Source organism: Lotus japonicus, chromosome 1 (assembly GCF_012489685.1).
Source record: "Lotus japonicus ecotype B-129 chromosome 1, LjGifu_v1.2".
Classification (NCBI taxonomy): Eukaryota; Viridiplantae; Streptophyta; class Magnoliopsida; order Fabales; family Fabaceae; genus Lotus; species Lotus japonicus.
Genome location: NC_080041.1, coordinates 8,080,059 through 8,094,271, shown reverse-complemented (window position 1 = coordinate 8,094,271; position 14,213 = coordinate 8,080,059). Strand labels below are relative to the sequence as shown.

Genomic DNA, 14,213 nt, shown 5'->3' with positions numbered 1-14,213 from the left:
CTATGATTAAAATATAAGATTTGTTTAATTTATTAATAAAAAATATTTGTTTAATTTGATTACACAGATCCAAATTAGCAGCATAAGAAATTAAAATTAGCATTCCACTGCAAGCTCTTTTTAGTATCTTCCATTGCCCAAGCGTTACTGTTTTCTATTCATGGATTCCTTACCAACATCAAGCCACTTTGATACCATCTCATTTGATATTAAGGTAACTGATGGAAGATCCCTCAAAGCAGAATACACCACTTATAACTGATTTTAAGAACAGTAATATAATTAGAGACGGGTGAAGGCCCAGTTTGGAAGAGCTTATTTGAGCTTATCTGACAGCATAAGCTCTTATGCCAGTGTTTGGGAGAGCTTATGCAAACAGCTTATGGTCTGCCATAAGCTATTTTCAGCTTATTTTCATAAGCTACTCAGGATAGCTTATGAAAAACAGCTTATGCTTATACACAGCTTATTTTTAATTTATTTCAATAAATTTTTAAAAATAGCTTATGAATAAGCGCTTATGTCATAAGCGCTTATGACCATAAGCGCTTAATTAAGCTGTTTATCCAAACGGGGCCTAAATCCGGTACTACACATATATGTACACACACCGTCCCACAACTTTAATTTTCTGAATCCATCGGCCTACCCTTCTTAACTATGAATGTAAGTTTTGTCATATTAAAATTGTGTCAAATTTACAAAGACAGAACATCTAGGATACACTAACTCACTAAGCCTGCAAACTTCCTAGGACAGAGCTTCTTAGATACACTGAGCAACAATGGCAGAGAAAGCTAGAAATGAAGAGCACATAGTGATGACCCCTTTCATGGCACATGGACATCTCATCCCATTCCTAGCACTAGCAACACAAATCCAACAAAAAACTTCCTTCACCATCACCATTGCTACCACTCCCCTCAATATTCAACACCTTAAATCTGCAATCTCCACCACTTTTTCTAATTCTTCCACCATCAATCTCCACCTAGCTCCCTCTCAATTCTACCCAACATGGTTTACACCCCAACATGGACAACACGGGTAAGGTGCCTCTAACTGATTTCATCAAACTCTTCCATGCATCACTCAGCCTTGAAGCCCCACTTAGATCCTTAATAGCACAAATCACACAAGAAGAGGGTCACCCTCCACTTTGCATCATATCTGATTTGCTCTTTGGTTGGGTTCACAAAGTTTCCAAGAGCTGTGGCATTAGGAGCATAACCTTCACCACTTGTGGTGCTTATGGAACTCTGGCTTACATGTCTATCTGGCTCAACCTCCCTCATAAAAAAACAGACTCTGATGAGTTCTTTCTTCCGGGTTTCCCTCAAACCCATCGATTCCACCGCTCTCAGATGCATAAACTTGTAAGAGAAGCTGATGGAGGTGATGTTTTGTCAAGATATTTGGTACCTCAATTTGCACTTTCGATGAACTCAGATGGGTGGATTTGCAACACAGTTGAAAAGATAGAGCCTTTTGGGTTGAACCTCTTGAGGAACTATGTTAAGCTTCCTGTTTGGATTGTTGGTCCTCTTCTACCACCATCTGCATTCAAAGGTTCTTTAGTACAAGCACCCTCAGCAAGCGGATTAGTCACTGTTGTTGACAGCGGCGGTGGATACACCAGTCTAAAAGGTACTTCAAAGCAACATGCAGGGAAAGAACTTGGCATGGAACTTGAAGAATGCATTGAGTGGCTTGATTCCAAGGATGAAAGTTCTGTTCTTTACATTTCTTTTGGATCACAGAACTCAATAAGTGCTTCCCAAATGATGTCTCTAGCTGAAGGATTGGAAGAGAGTGGCAAAAAATTTATTTGGGTTTTAAGGCCACCTTGTGGTTTTGACATAAATGAAGACTTCAGGGGAGGAGAATGGTTGCCACAAGGGTTTGAAGAGAGAATGAGAGTAAATAAAAGGGGTTTGTTGGTGCATAAATGGGGACCTCAATTGGAGATTCTGTCACACAGATCAACAGGAGCATTTCTAAGCCATTGTGGGTGGAACTCTGTGTTGGAGAGTCTTTGGCATGGAGTGCCTATGATCGGGTGGCCACTTGGTGCAGAGCAAGCATTCAATGCGAAGATGTTGGTGGAGGAAATGGCAGTGTGTGTGGAGCTCTCAAGAACTGTGGAGACTCTCATTTCTGGGAAAGAGGTCAAGAAGGTGATAGAAATGGTTATGGGCCAAGATGGGAAGGGGAAAGAGATGAAGGAGAAGGCAAATAAGATTGCTCAACTCATGAGAGAGGAAACAGCAGAGAAAGGTGAAGAAAAAGGGTCTTCTGTGAGAGCAATGGATGATTTCCTAAGAACCATTTTATCATCATCCAAATAAGAATAGCTTATACCTCAAATCTTATATACTTTTTCATTGAAGGTGATTTTCAAGGAAACGTTTATGTTCTAGTATCACCATAATGTTTTCCTACCATGTCATATTTTTATATTTTGTATTTAAGTTTTGTCTAATAATAATTATTCTTTCGTCATTTCTTTAGGGTATGTGTTTATAATGCCAATGGACATAGATTATGCACTGCTCTTAGATTCTATATGTACCTAGTTCAAGATATAGAATAACAATATTTTTATACAAGTTTTATACAAAAATATTATACAATATAACTAAAAAATAAGCATTAAGTTGTTTGAATCCTGTAGATTAAAAGTTTAATCCTTCAGAGATACACTTTTAGAGAGAATTTTGACATTAACCACACTCGAATCGAATATGATTATAAGATTGTCTTAATAAGATATATACCTATTATTAAAAAAAATTAAGCATTTATCAATCCCCGAACAACGTCACGTGTGTATCGAGAAGGAATTGAATTTGAAACGAGAACTTGGTAAGAAAAAAAATGAAGCAGGTCCCCCATCACTGATAAAGCTGTTAGATACACAAATTGTGTACGTGGTCAAATACTAGCCATTGGACATAGGGAATATACTGGAAAGAAATCCTTTGATTTTTTATGACTAAACCACACACATGAAAAAAGATACTAGTGTTTGATTCACTTACTTTTGCAAGCAACTTCAACCAATCAACTCCTGAGTTGCTAAAATAATTTTCATATCATTCTTTGTTTTTTTATAATGACACATAATTTTTATTATGGTAAGCAACTAATCTAATTTTTTACTCCAAATCAAAGATCTCTAAAATGTTTCTGGACCACATAATCTATCCCCAACATTTGTATTTTGTTATAATTCCCTAACTTTAATATATGGACCCAATTAGCCTTCACTTCTTAGAGTGCTCTGTGCATCAGTTCACTTTCTAGATGACAGTGCCCCCCTTCGCTTACTCCAATAGTGACAAATTGCTTTTTGAGTTGCTCAACCTCTCAAAGTTGCCAATATAAGAGAAACCACCGTTTGCTGCCTAACACAGTACTTCATCTTGCTCATGCTTAAATTTTATAGTACTTCTTATCAGTAACTACAACAAGTGCAGCAGTTTAGATTCCACTGAACTCCAATGGCAGAAACTGCAAGGAATGAGGGGCATATAGTGATGGCACCTTTCCTGGCACATGGCCATCTCATCCCATTCCTAGCACTAGCAAGACAAATCCAAGAAAGAACTTCCTTCACCATCACCATTGCAACCACTCCCCTCAACATTCAACACCTCCGATCCGCCATTTCCTCCAACAATATCCGCCTTGCGGAGCTAACTTTCAATTCTACCCAACATGGTCTGCCACCCAACATAGAGAACACAGAGAAGCTGCCTCTGACAGACATCATCAAAATCTTCCATGCATCACTGAACCTTGAGGCTCCTCTTCGCTCCCTTATATCCCAGATCACACAAGAAGAAGGTCACCCTCCACTTTGTATAATCTCTGATGTCTTCCTTGGGTGGGTTACTAATGTTGCCAAGAGCTTAGGTACTAAAAATATAACCTTCACCACTTGTGGTGGTTATGGAACTTTGGCCTACATCTCTATCTGGTCTCACCTCCCCCACAGGAAAACAGACTCAGACGAGTTCTGGGTTCCGGGGTTCCCTGAAAGCTACCGGTTCCACCGCACTCAGCTGCATAGATATCTAAGAGCAGCTGATGGAAGTGATAGCTGGTCCAGATTCTTTACTCCACAGATTGAACTTTCTGCGAGGTCTGATGGCTGGATTTGCAACACTGTTGAGGAGATAGAGCCACTGGGACTGCAGCTCTTGAGGAAGTATCTTCAACTTCCTGTTTGGACTGTGGGTCCTCTACTCCCACCAGCTACACTAAAGGGTTCCAAACACCGTGCAGGGAAAGAACCCGGTATAGCTCTTGAAGCATGCATTGAGTGGCTCGATTCGAAAGATGAAAGTTCTGTTCTTTACATTTCTTTTGGGTCACAGAATACTATTAGCGCCTCCCAGATGATGGCTTTGGCTGAAGGACTGGAACAGAGTGGGAAACAGTTTATTTGGGTTATAAGACCACCTTTTGGTTTTGACCTTAATGGAGAATTCAGGGCAGAATGGTTGCCAGACGGGTTTGAAGAGAGAATGAGACTCAGCAAACAGGGTTTATTGGTGCACAAATGGGGACCCCAATTGGAGATTCTATCACACAGATCGACCGGAGCGTTTCTAAGCCATTGTGGGTGGAACTCTGTGTTGGAGAGCCTTAGCAACGGTGTTCCCATCATTGGGTGGCCACTTGCAGCAGAGCAGGGATACAATGCGAAGATGTTGGTGGAGGAAATGGGTGTGTGTGTGGAACTCACACGAAATATGGAATCTGTCATTTCTGGGGAGATGGTGAAGAAGGTGATAGAAATAGTTATGGATCAAGAAGGGAAGGGAAAGGAGATGAAGGAGAAGGCAAATAAGATTGCAGTACACATGAGAGAGGCAACAACAGAGAAAGGTGAAGAAAAGGGGTCTTCCGTGAGAGCAATAGATGATTTTGTAAGAACCATTTTAGAATCCAAGGCTACATGAGTTGTTTCATTTGAATTTGAAGAATAAAGCTACTTGTGTAAACAAACTTGTCATAAGATTTTGAGAATGTTATTACCATGGAAGTCATAATTTTGATCATTTTAGTGAGATTTCGAAACAGCAAAAAAGGTGAAACAACATAAATGCACCAGCGAAAATAACCCAAAATTAATATTAACATTCATAAGGGAGAGGGTTTTCCAAATGTTTCCTAGTAAAACAAATTCGCTGCCTACGATATGATACATGTACAGATGTGTTAGACAACTTACACAGTAGAGATACTTACCGTCAAAAAATAACTAGATTTTCTAAGCCATTTGTGCATTAAGTGGTCGCAACATTGCCATCAAGAATAAATACTTGCATACCCACCTGGGTACCAATAAAAAAAAATTGATGCTTCACTTCCGATGCCTTTTCATTGTGGTTTCTGAGTGGACATCGCCCTGCCAAATTTTTGTATTTAAATGTATGTTAATATCCATGACGAAACCAATTCATTCTGATAAGATTTTTTGTTAAACTAAGGCAAATTCAAATAACAAAATAGAAGCGTACTAATAAATCATTCTTAAATTACAATGTAAATTGTAACATGCAACTACAAACATTAGATTTTGAACATATTACGTTTTCAGATGGAAAACTAATCATTTTGTAAGATACATGGATGTTTAATACCTTACTTTTAAAAACACATTTATTTGTACGGTTTGAACTTTCATGTTTAGGTAACGGAGGAAAACTTACCGCACATGAAAGTTGCTTGCGGATATAGGTCATTGATCGTAGCACAGCACCCAATGTGTCCCTGGACACCTGAAACTTAACTTCAGACTCACCAGAAGATGTCTGGGTATCTTCAAGCTGGAAACAGTTCAAAGGATTTTAACACTCTTAAAGCTGGTCAAAGCACATAGATGAAAAAAATCAAAGAAAACTTTTTTGAGAATATGGTATTTCCTTAAGAATAACAGTTAAAACTAGAAGAACCATGCAACCCCCTCAAAGTTTCAAACAGTAAAAAATAATAAGTGGAAACAAGATATGATTGGTGACAAGTATATTTGCTTTAGTTCTCTTGACCTATCCTTTTATTCTTTACGAGAGAGGGAGACACAGGCCAGTGGGGGGGGGGGGGGGACAAAGCACACGGTTATATAGACCAAACAATGAGCAGGTCTCGCATCATATCCACAAAGATCACATTTGAGCATGACTATGACTATATATACATGCTAGTTGCACCAATACATAGCTTCCGAGTTGAATGTTAATTCCTGTTAATATAAGGTAATCAAGCTCAGTAATTATCCGTGTGTATGTTGTTTATATTTTATTTTGAATTTGATGAAAACCAATTACATGATATTAAAGTCAAATCCAAATTCAATGCCTTGCCATGAAATTATTAGTTGTCCGCCTTAATAGCATCATGCCATTCTATAAGACGACTTTCTCAATGGCATCTTGTTGGACACTTCATTCATAGCCAATGTGAATATGCTCGTCTTAACAATCTTCCAGTAAACAATCTCACAGTCCGTCAGCCTGAGACCACAAGCCTCTGTAAAACAGTAGACTCAATCTGTTTCCCTTATTATGTGTTGCTAACTCAACTAAAATTAAAATTCTCTTCCTTAGTAGTCCACTCAATAGCAAGTGTCCCTTTTTACAGCCCTTTAGTAAGCTGAGAAGTGCATTCATATCTTCTAGTACTAGAATAATAAAGCAACAAAGCATACGGACAGAGCATATTAGAGAAAGATTATCCAAAGAACAAAATCACATACCTTGAGATTTATTACAGCAACCTTACTAGCTGGTGTCGAAAGCTGTTCATTGATGTGGGTCATATAGTTCAACATGGGTTCCAATGAAACACTTGTGAGATTAAACGTAACCACGGATTCTATTGATGGAGTCCTGTTAAAATCTTGCAACTGCAATTGAAATATGTTAAATGACTTCTGATCCTTACTAATTGTTATTTGTTAAAATGCTGTGCTAGAGGATAAAAGAAATATACTCTCCCACAATTAAATGTTAAAGAAGATATTTATATCCAAAAAAGAGCTAAAGGTCAATTGAGTCCTAGAAACTTTGATTCAAATACAGGGTTTATAAACCAACATTAAACTAAATCAAGAATACTACCACCAACTTCTCATTGCTGAGATTATAATGAGCTTACCTTAAGATTGATAACAGCTACTCTGCTCTCTGGCGTTGAGTTTTTGTTCTGCATTACCCATGTCATCGTTTTCAGACATGGAAGAGCCACCTACATGACAGAACCGAAGGATCCAGTTAAATGCTATGTAGCAAATAAAAGCAACAAAAACAAAAGTTCTTCATCACATACCATGTTTTCAGGTGGACCATCATCTTGTTGAAGAGACACAGGGGACGTTTGTGGTAAATTCCTATCAGCAACTAATTGAACTGATGCACCAGAGTCGTTAAGGTTAAACCTCGTTGTTTCATCTTGTAGTGGCCATACAGGAGGGGTTGTACTTGTATCGGATGTTAAAGTAGGGGTTTTCCTTTCACCGTAAGCAGTCCCACTATTAGGTAGTGCAACTTTGGCAATACTTCTCTTCATGACAGTAATTTTCTTCGCACCTTCTCTAGGAGCACTTATTGTGGCATCATAAGTTTCCCTAGATATTGCCCCTTCCTCAGCATATCTATTGCTAACTGATTGAACTGGTGCACCTGCATCATTAAGATTAAACCTCCTTGTTGTTTCATCTTGTTGTGGCCATAAAAGAGGGGTTGTACTTGTATCTGAAGTAGGGGTTTTCCTTTCACCATAAGCAGTCCCGCTAACAAGATCATTAGGTTGTACACCTTTGGCAATACTTCTCTTCGTGACAGGAATCTTCTTCCCACCTTCTCTAGGAGCACCCCTTGCAGCATCACAAGTTTCCATAGCTGTTGCACCTTCCCCAGCATATCTAATAGAACCTGATTGAACAGGTGCACCAGCATCATTAAGATACCTCCTTGTTGTTTCAACTTGTAGTGGCCATAAAAAAGGGGTTGTATCTGATGTTAAGGTAGGGGTTTTCCTTTCACCACAGGCAGTCCCACTGACCTTATCATTAGGTTGTGCAACTTTGGCAATACTTCTCGTCACGGCAGCAATCTTCTTCCCACCTTCTGTCAGGGCACTCATAGCAGCATCATAAGTTTCCATAGCTATTGCCCCTTCCTCAGCGTATCTAATAGCTTCACGACATAAACTGGCATATCGTGATGTCAGAGACTCATGTCCATGTGATTCACCAACCTCTTCAACTGATCCAACACTGCTTTTTGCATTTCTTGTCCACCGTTTTAAGATGTAATGGGATGGCAACGTAAAAATATTAGTCACCATGAAAACAGTTAAAACATGCCTACATAGAATGCCTGAGTACTCGAACATATGGCAAGTGCAGTTAGCTCTCAGCTCAGAGTGGTTTAATATGACAATATACGACTTTTGGTCATCCTCAAATTTTGCAACCCTGAATATGCTATTTTCCCCATCTTCTTCGACTCTGTTGGCAGTATAAGCAAAAGTTTCAACTAGCTCTTCTTGAAACTTCAAAAATATTTTCTGTGTATACAGATCAGCAGCCTGCTTCTCCATGGGCGAAGGTGTCTTTAGAACTGGTGTGGTGCAAATTGTCTCAAAATCTGATTCTATTTCCTTTTCAAACCAGCTCTCCAGAGCTAGTTCATACTGCCTAAAGAAAATAGGTAATGTTGTCTGCTGGTTGACAAAACCATCAAAAAAAGAACCACCAAATCTTTGATTAGGAGATATTACAGCAAAAAACGAATCACGGAAATATGCTGGAACCCATTTAGCACGAATACCATACAAGGATTGAAGCCAATCGTTTCTTCCGAGTTCATATTTACTAATGATAGAATTCCAAGATGAATCAAACTCCTCAATAGTCTCTGTCAGGTTAATACAATTATAAAGTTCAACCTGAAAATTTGGATGTGAGTGACATACATGAGCCAACTTTTCATGGCCTTCTCGCAAGACATCCCACTTGTTTATGCGGTGGCGCACTTGAGGCATAACTTGTGAAACTGCAGTCTGTATAGCTCTGTCTTGATCAGTAGTTATAGAGACAGGGTGACGGCCATTCATAGCTGTCAGAAAAGTCTTTAAGAGCCAAACAAAAGAAGCCTCAGAATTATCCAAAAGGAGCGCACAACCAAACAGAATCATCTGACCATGGTGGTTTACCCCAGTGAATGGAGCAAATGGCACTCTATATTGATATACTCTGTATGTGGTGTCCAGAGAAACTGCATCACCGAAATGACTGTAAGCTGCCCTTGATCTTGCATCTGCCCAAAACACATTAGACATATGACTATCTTCATCAAGTTGTATTGCATAGAAGAAACCAGGGTTCTCGGCCTGCACTTTCTTAAAATACTCCAGCATGTTCTGAGCATCCCTTCCAAATGTCCTATTTCGTGTAGGTGGTCGCCTAACAGTATAATTCATCGATACAGGACCTATTTTAACTGGGCGACTTGTTTCACCAGCAGCTGCTGCAGGTGCAGGATTATTCCTAATCCCATGAATATTTTCAGTGGCACTGTGACTCCCGTTCAAAGAGATAGACATAACACCACTTGGAACAAGCCCGACTCCTTGGTAAGTTTCAGGCATGGTCCTTCCCACACTTGAAAAGTGCCTGCGAGGTAGAAGATTATTCACCTTATTACCGCTCACCATGGAATGGCTATGCTCCTTCACACGTGGCTCAGAAACCCCATTCTGAACATGAGATCCATTATTTCCAGCACCATTAACTTCATTTTTACTACGTTCAGCATCCCCGCCATTTGCTATAGTTTGACGGCCACTTCCTTCTTCTGCCATGTTTATCACTTGAACATCCATTACAAAAAATTCAAACCGCTAAATCATCGAACACCTTTTTCTAGAGTAAAAAACTGCATCCTTGAATCCCATCAAATAGAAAGTTGCATCGACTCAACCTGGTTGCATAAGCACCACGTAAATAAAAAATTAAACAATGCAGCTGATGAAAAATTACAGCATGTTCTTCAACCACTGCCTAAAACTTCTTCAAAAAAACACACCATGCTCACTTCCTCTCCAGATATGCAATATTCTTAATAATGAAATGTTAGCAAAAAAGTATAAAAAAAAACAGCAATAAAAAGTCAGTTTTTTTTATACTATGTATGTTATGTCAAAAAAAAGAACTGCATGCTTGAAGTTGAATCCCATCAAATAGAAAGTTGCGCCGACCTAGTTGCATAAGCGCCAAGTAAATCCAAAATTGATCTTCAACCACTGCTCTAAATTTCTTTAACAAAAAACCATGCCCACTTCCTCTCCAGATAAGCTAAATTAATTACAACTCAACTATTCTAAATAATGAAATGTAGCAACAACAAAAAAACAGCAATAAAAAAAGTCAGCTTTAAGTTAATTCAATTCAATGTGGTTATCAATTCTGATTTTAACTTACACTATCAATTCAAAACTAACTGGTATTAGAAATTTGATATAGCAAAAGACAAAACAATGCTAATAGAACAAGTATAACAGTTCAATGTCAAAAAATAAGAGGAAACAGCCAAACATCATAAGTCATAACTGTAACACAAAACCTTAACAATCAAGTAACCATGACAATTTAGGAACCATTGACAAACAAAAACAGTGACGGTTACAGAATCCATTGTACAAATTAACATGAGAAATAGGAAACCCTAACTTACAGTAACGAAAAGTTGAAAACTAAACCCCGTAAGTTATAGTTGCAATCTTCAAGCTCCGGCGTTGAGAAATGGCAGAAACGACGGCGTTCCGGTGAGTGGTTAGGGTTTCCGGTTCGGCAGCTCCGGGCGGTTGCAGAGTCTCTTGGGAGTGAGTGCGTGTTTCGTGTCGCCAGAGTCGCTACAGCAAGGCGTAGATTCCATGTGACAGACTTTGAGTCCACACGAGTCTTATTTACCGTTGATCTGCATCGCACGGTCATTATTCGTTGACTGGAGAAAGTGGTCAAGTGTTCTTAAACCTATTCAATTAAAAACAAATAGGTTTATCTCTTTTCACTTTAAAAATCACCATCTATGGGTTTCATGGTTTTTTTTTTAACCCTCAAAAATCAAAACCATGAAAATCATTCAAGAAGGAAGTGCATAAAAAAAACATAAACTCTAACGGTAGAGAGATGTTCTCTATTCAAACAAAATCACTAGCTATAGAAGCTAATTTGGCGATAAATGTAGCAGTCAAGTACCATTTTATGTGAACGTGCAACAAATAAATCGAGTTAAAAAAAAAACCGAGAGAATTAGCATAATCCTGAATAATAGATGCTAGTTAAGAGAGTTGTGCTTTGTGCTTCATATATGGAGGAGTAACAAGTTATATGTCTCAACAACGTTAGATGTAAACTACGTTAGGTTGATACAAACTACATTTGACCCTCCCAACAAAAAAAAAAAAAGCAAACATATGTGCTAAGAGGGGGTGGGGGTGTTTAATAAATAATAACTCAAATAACCAAAGAGAATATTTCAAAGGTTCCATGAAGCTTTTATGAGAGTTTTAAGGAGGGGAAGGGAATGGTAAGAAAAAGGAAAGGCAGTAAGTTTTTCTCTTGTTTGGATATTCCGAATTTCGCTAAACTACTCAATTTTGGAGAACTCTACAAAATAACCAAATGAGGGTTTTGGAAAGAGTTTTTAAAAGTTTATCAAACATCCCCCTTGTCTTCCTTTTAAACTCTCGAACACGAGAAAGATTTCTCATGCCTCTTCATTTTCTTCTTTATTCTCTAAAACCGAACTCACTAACACACCTTAAGTCAAACGCAAGTAGAAATTGAATTCAAGTTTTTATTGTTAGATTCAAATGGGAGGGAGAACTTCATAATTTTTTTCTCAATACTATAAAAGATTTATAGATGGTTTTTTATTGATTAACCTCTGGTTTTTTTTTTTAGCTTTTTATTTGGCAAAGCATATTATGATTATTTCATGTTAACTAAATTTATCCAACTCAATTTTGTCATTTTATGTAAGGATTTATTTAATTTTTTATGCAATATTTTAAATATTCGTTATAGTTTTTTTAAACCAATAAATAGTAAATTATATAGTTTTTTTTTTATCTTTCCTCCTGTTCAAATATAAATAATTATTTAAATGAAAATAAACTAAAAATTAGTATACATTTAGTTATGATTTTTTTAGGACTTCTTTGTGCAATAATTAAATTCATCAAAGAGAGTAAGAGACAAAGACCAAAATTTGTCTAAAAGTTCATAATTTTTCTTTTACGTGGTCAAAAAAAAAGAAGTGCAGATGCAGGGGATCGAACCCTGTACCTCCCGCATGCAAAGCGGGCGCTCTACCATTTGAGCTACATCCCCGTGTTGTGATAACTCTCCGAAATAATGTGATTATACTTGATATTTTAGGCCAAATGTTTGGACTTTCAAGCTAGCATGCTTCTTTTTTATTTTCAAGTCTTGGTCCACTAAAAACACAAAAAAATAAATATTTTGTTTATTTAATCGCTAAAGAAATTATCAATCAAACCCTTAAGACTTAACATTTCTAACTCATTTATCATAAAAAAAAAAGTGTCTTTTGTGCCATCCTGTCATTAAATTAAGCCAACTGCTCATCACAATTTTTTCTTTGTTGGGGAATGATTTCACTTACTCCATTAAACTCGAGCTCGAGTCTCGTAGGTATCATCGACTTCATTCATTGGGCATGGGTTAACAACATACTCACATAGTATACCATATAATATCAAACTCTATAAGTATGTTTCTTTATGTTTATAACACACTTATTTGACAATCGGGAAACAACATGAAATGACTCTTAACTCATTATAGTAATCCTATAATTGTGTATATTGCTCTTTCTTTTGAGCTCTCCAAAGTATCCTCATCACTTTTTCATGCTTCATATGTCTTAGGTTGAGTCACATTAATCCAAAAGTATTAATCATATGAATAATTAGAGTAAACTGGTAAATCATTTCGCAACATAATCTATAACACCTACGAGGCTCAAAAGTCTGATGGCGTAAGTGAAATCATTGCCTAGTGAAGAAAATGTTAAGTTGATGATATGGATGACACCTAATATTACACGTCATGAGTTTTGTCTATTCATAAATGAGACACCAATGAAACAATGTCAATATTAAATAAAAGGAGAAACAAAAAATTAGGAATTTTAAAATTTGAGAATTTAATTTATAAAATTATTTTTAGGAACTAAATAAAAAAAATGTACATTAGAGGAGTAAAGTAGGGTTTTAATCTTCTTTATTTCCATGCAATAGACATATAAGTTGTTCATAATCAATGTAGAATTTCATTTATATGTACTGACATGACTTACAATTGAATCCAGCTGATGAGGGCGATTAAAACTCATCTATGTGCAAAAAACTGAAAAAACACATACTTCAAAGAAATGAGAATGAGATTCCCATGTAAAGAAACATAGTATTTTTTGGTAGATTAAAAAAACATAACCAAAAAGGTCCTAAACACAAGCACACCCTGATAATCAGCCACCAGCTAGGGGACTATCTCAGGAGGGGGAGAGTCATAATCAAACACGTCATAGAAGTAGCACCCCTACTAAGCCATAAAACCCGTGGGAGCATTGCCCTCCCTAAAAGTATGCTCCAGAGCCACAAGTCAAGACTTTTGAAGCAAAATTCGATCGGATGCAAAATAGCAGCATACAAGTTAAGTTTGGTGGCACACCCATGCTCAAAGCAACAACAAGAGCAACATCAAAGTAGACAATGACATGCCTAAAACTTTTATCCCATCAAATAGAGAGACTAAAAGAGATGGCTAGAAGCTCAACTTTTAAAATCTTTGAAATTCCCGCGAAACCAACAAAGCCCAAAATCCAGCCATCAAAATCATTACAAACAACACTGCAAAAGACAGTTTATAAAAGTAATAGCTAAGAGTAAAAAAAAACCACTTAGCCATTATTAAAATTATATTTTAAAGTAGGCAATTGTGTGCATGTTTTACCCACAATAACCAAAGGCTAAGATCAATGAAACTGTAACATGAATCATGGAAGCATGATAACACTCTCATGTTATTTGGCAATGCAAACATAAATAATCTAATCACAGTATAACTTTCAAAGAACAAAATCAAGTTTGGGGACCACAAAGTATATTGA

At 37.3% G+C, this 14,213-nt stretch overlaps 2 protein-coding genes, 1 non-coding gene and 1 pseudogene across 3 annotated transcripts; 2 read left to right on the top strand and 2 right to left on the bottom strand.

Moving 5' to 3' along the window:
* Nucleotides 1-620: 620 nt before the first annotated feature.
* On the top strand, nt 621-2,458 carry LOC130731572 (UDP-glycosyltransferase 92A1-like; annotated as a pseudogene).
* An 818-nt stretch (nt 2,459-3,276) lies between these two features.
* LOC130733389 (crocetin glucosyltransferase 3-like) lies at nt 3,277-5,053 on the top strand. Its single transcript, XM_057585545.1, has one exon. It carries the CDS (start codon nt 3,504-3,506, stop codon nt 4,968-4,970), a length of 1,467 nt encoding a protein of 488 aa, XP_057441528.1. The 5' UTR covers nt 3,277-3,503; the 3' UTR covers nt 4,971-5,053.
* Nucleotides 5,054-5,128: 75 nt separating this feature from the next.
* Nucleotides 5,129-10,963, bottom strand: LOC130733388 (protein FAR1-RELATED SEQUENCE 3-like). Its single transcript, XM_057585544.1, has 6 exons — nt 10,749-10,963; nt 7,339-9,995; nt 7,168-7,257; nt 6,767-6,916; nt 5,724-5,840; nt 5,129-5,419 (listed from the first exon to the last, which is right to left on the bottom strand). The coding sequence occupies exons 2-6, from the start codon at nt 9,895-9,897 to the stop codon at nt 5,375-5,377; spliced, it is 2,961 nt and encodes a 986-aa protein (XP_057441527.1). The 5' UTR covers nt 9,898-9,995; nt 10,749-10,963; the 3' UTR covers nt 5,129-5,374.
* A 1,373-nt stretch (nt 10,964-12,336) lies between these two features.
* On the bottom strand, nt 12,337-12,409 carry TRNAA-UGC (transfer RNA alanine (anticodon UGC)). The gene has a single exon. It is a non-coding gene; the product is annotated as a tRNA-Ala (tRNA).
* Between the last annotated feature and the right edge of the window lie 1,804 nt (nt 12,410-14,213).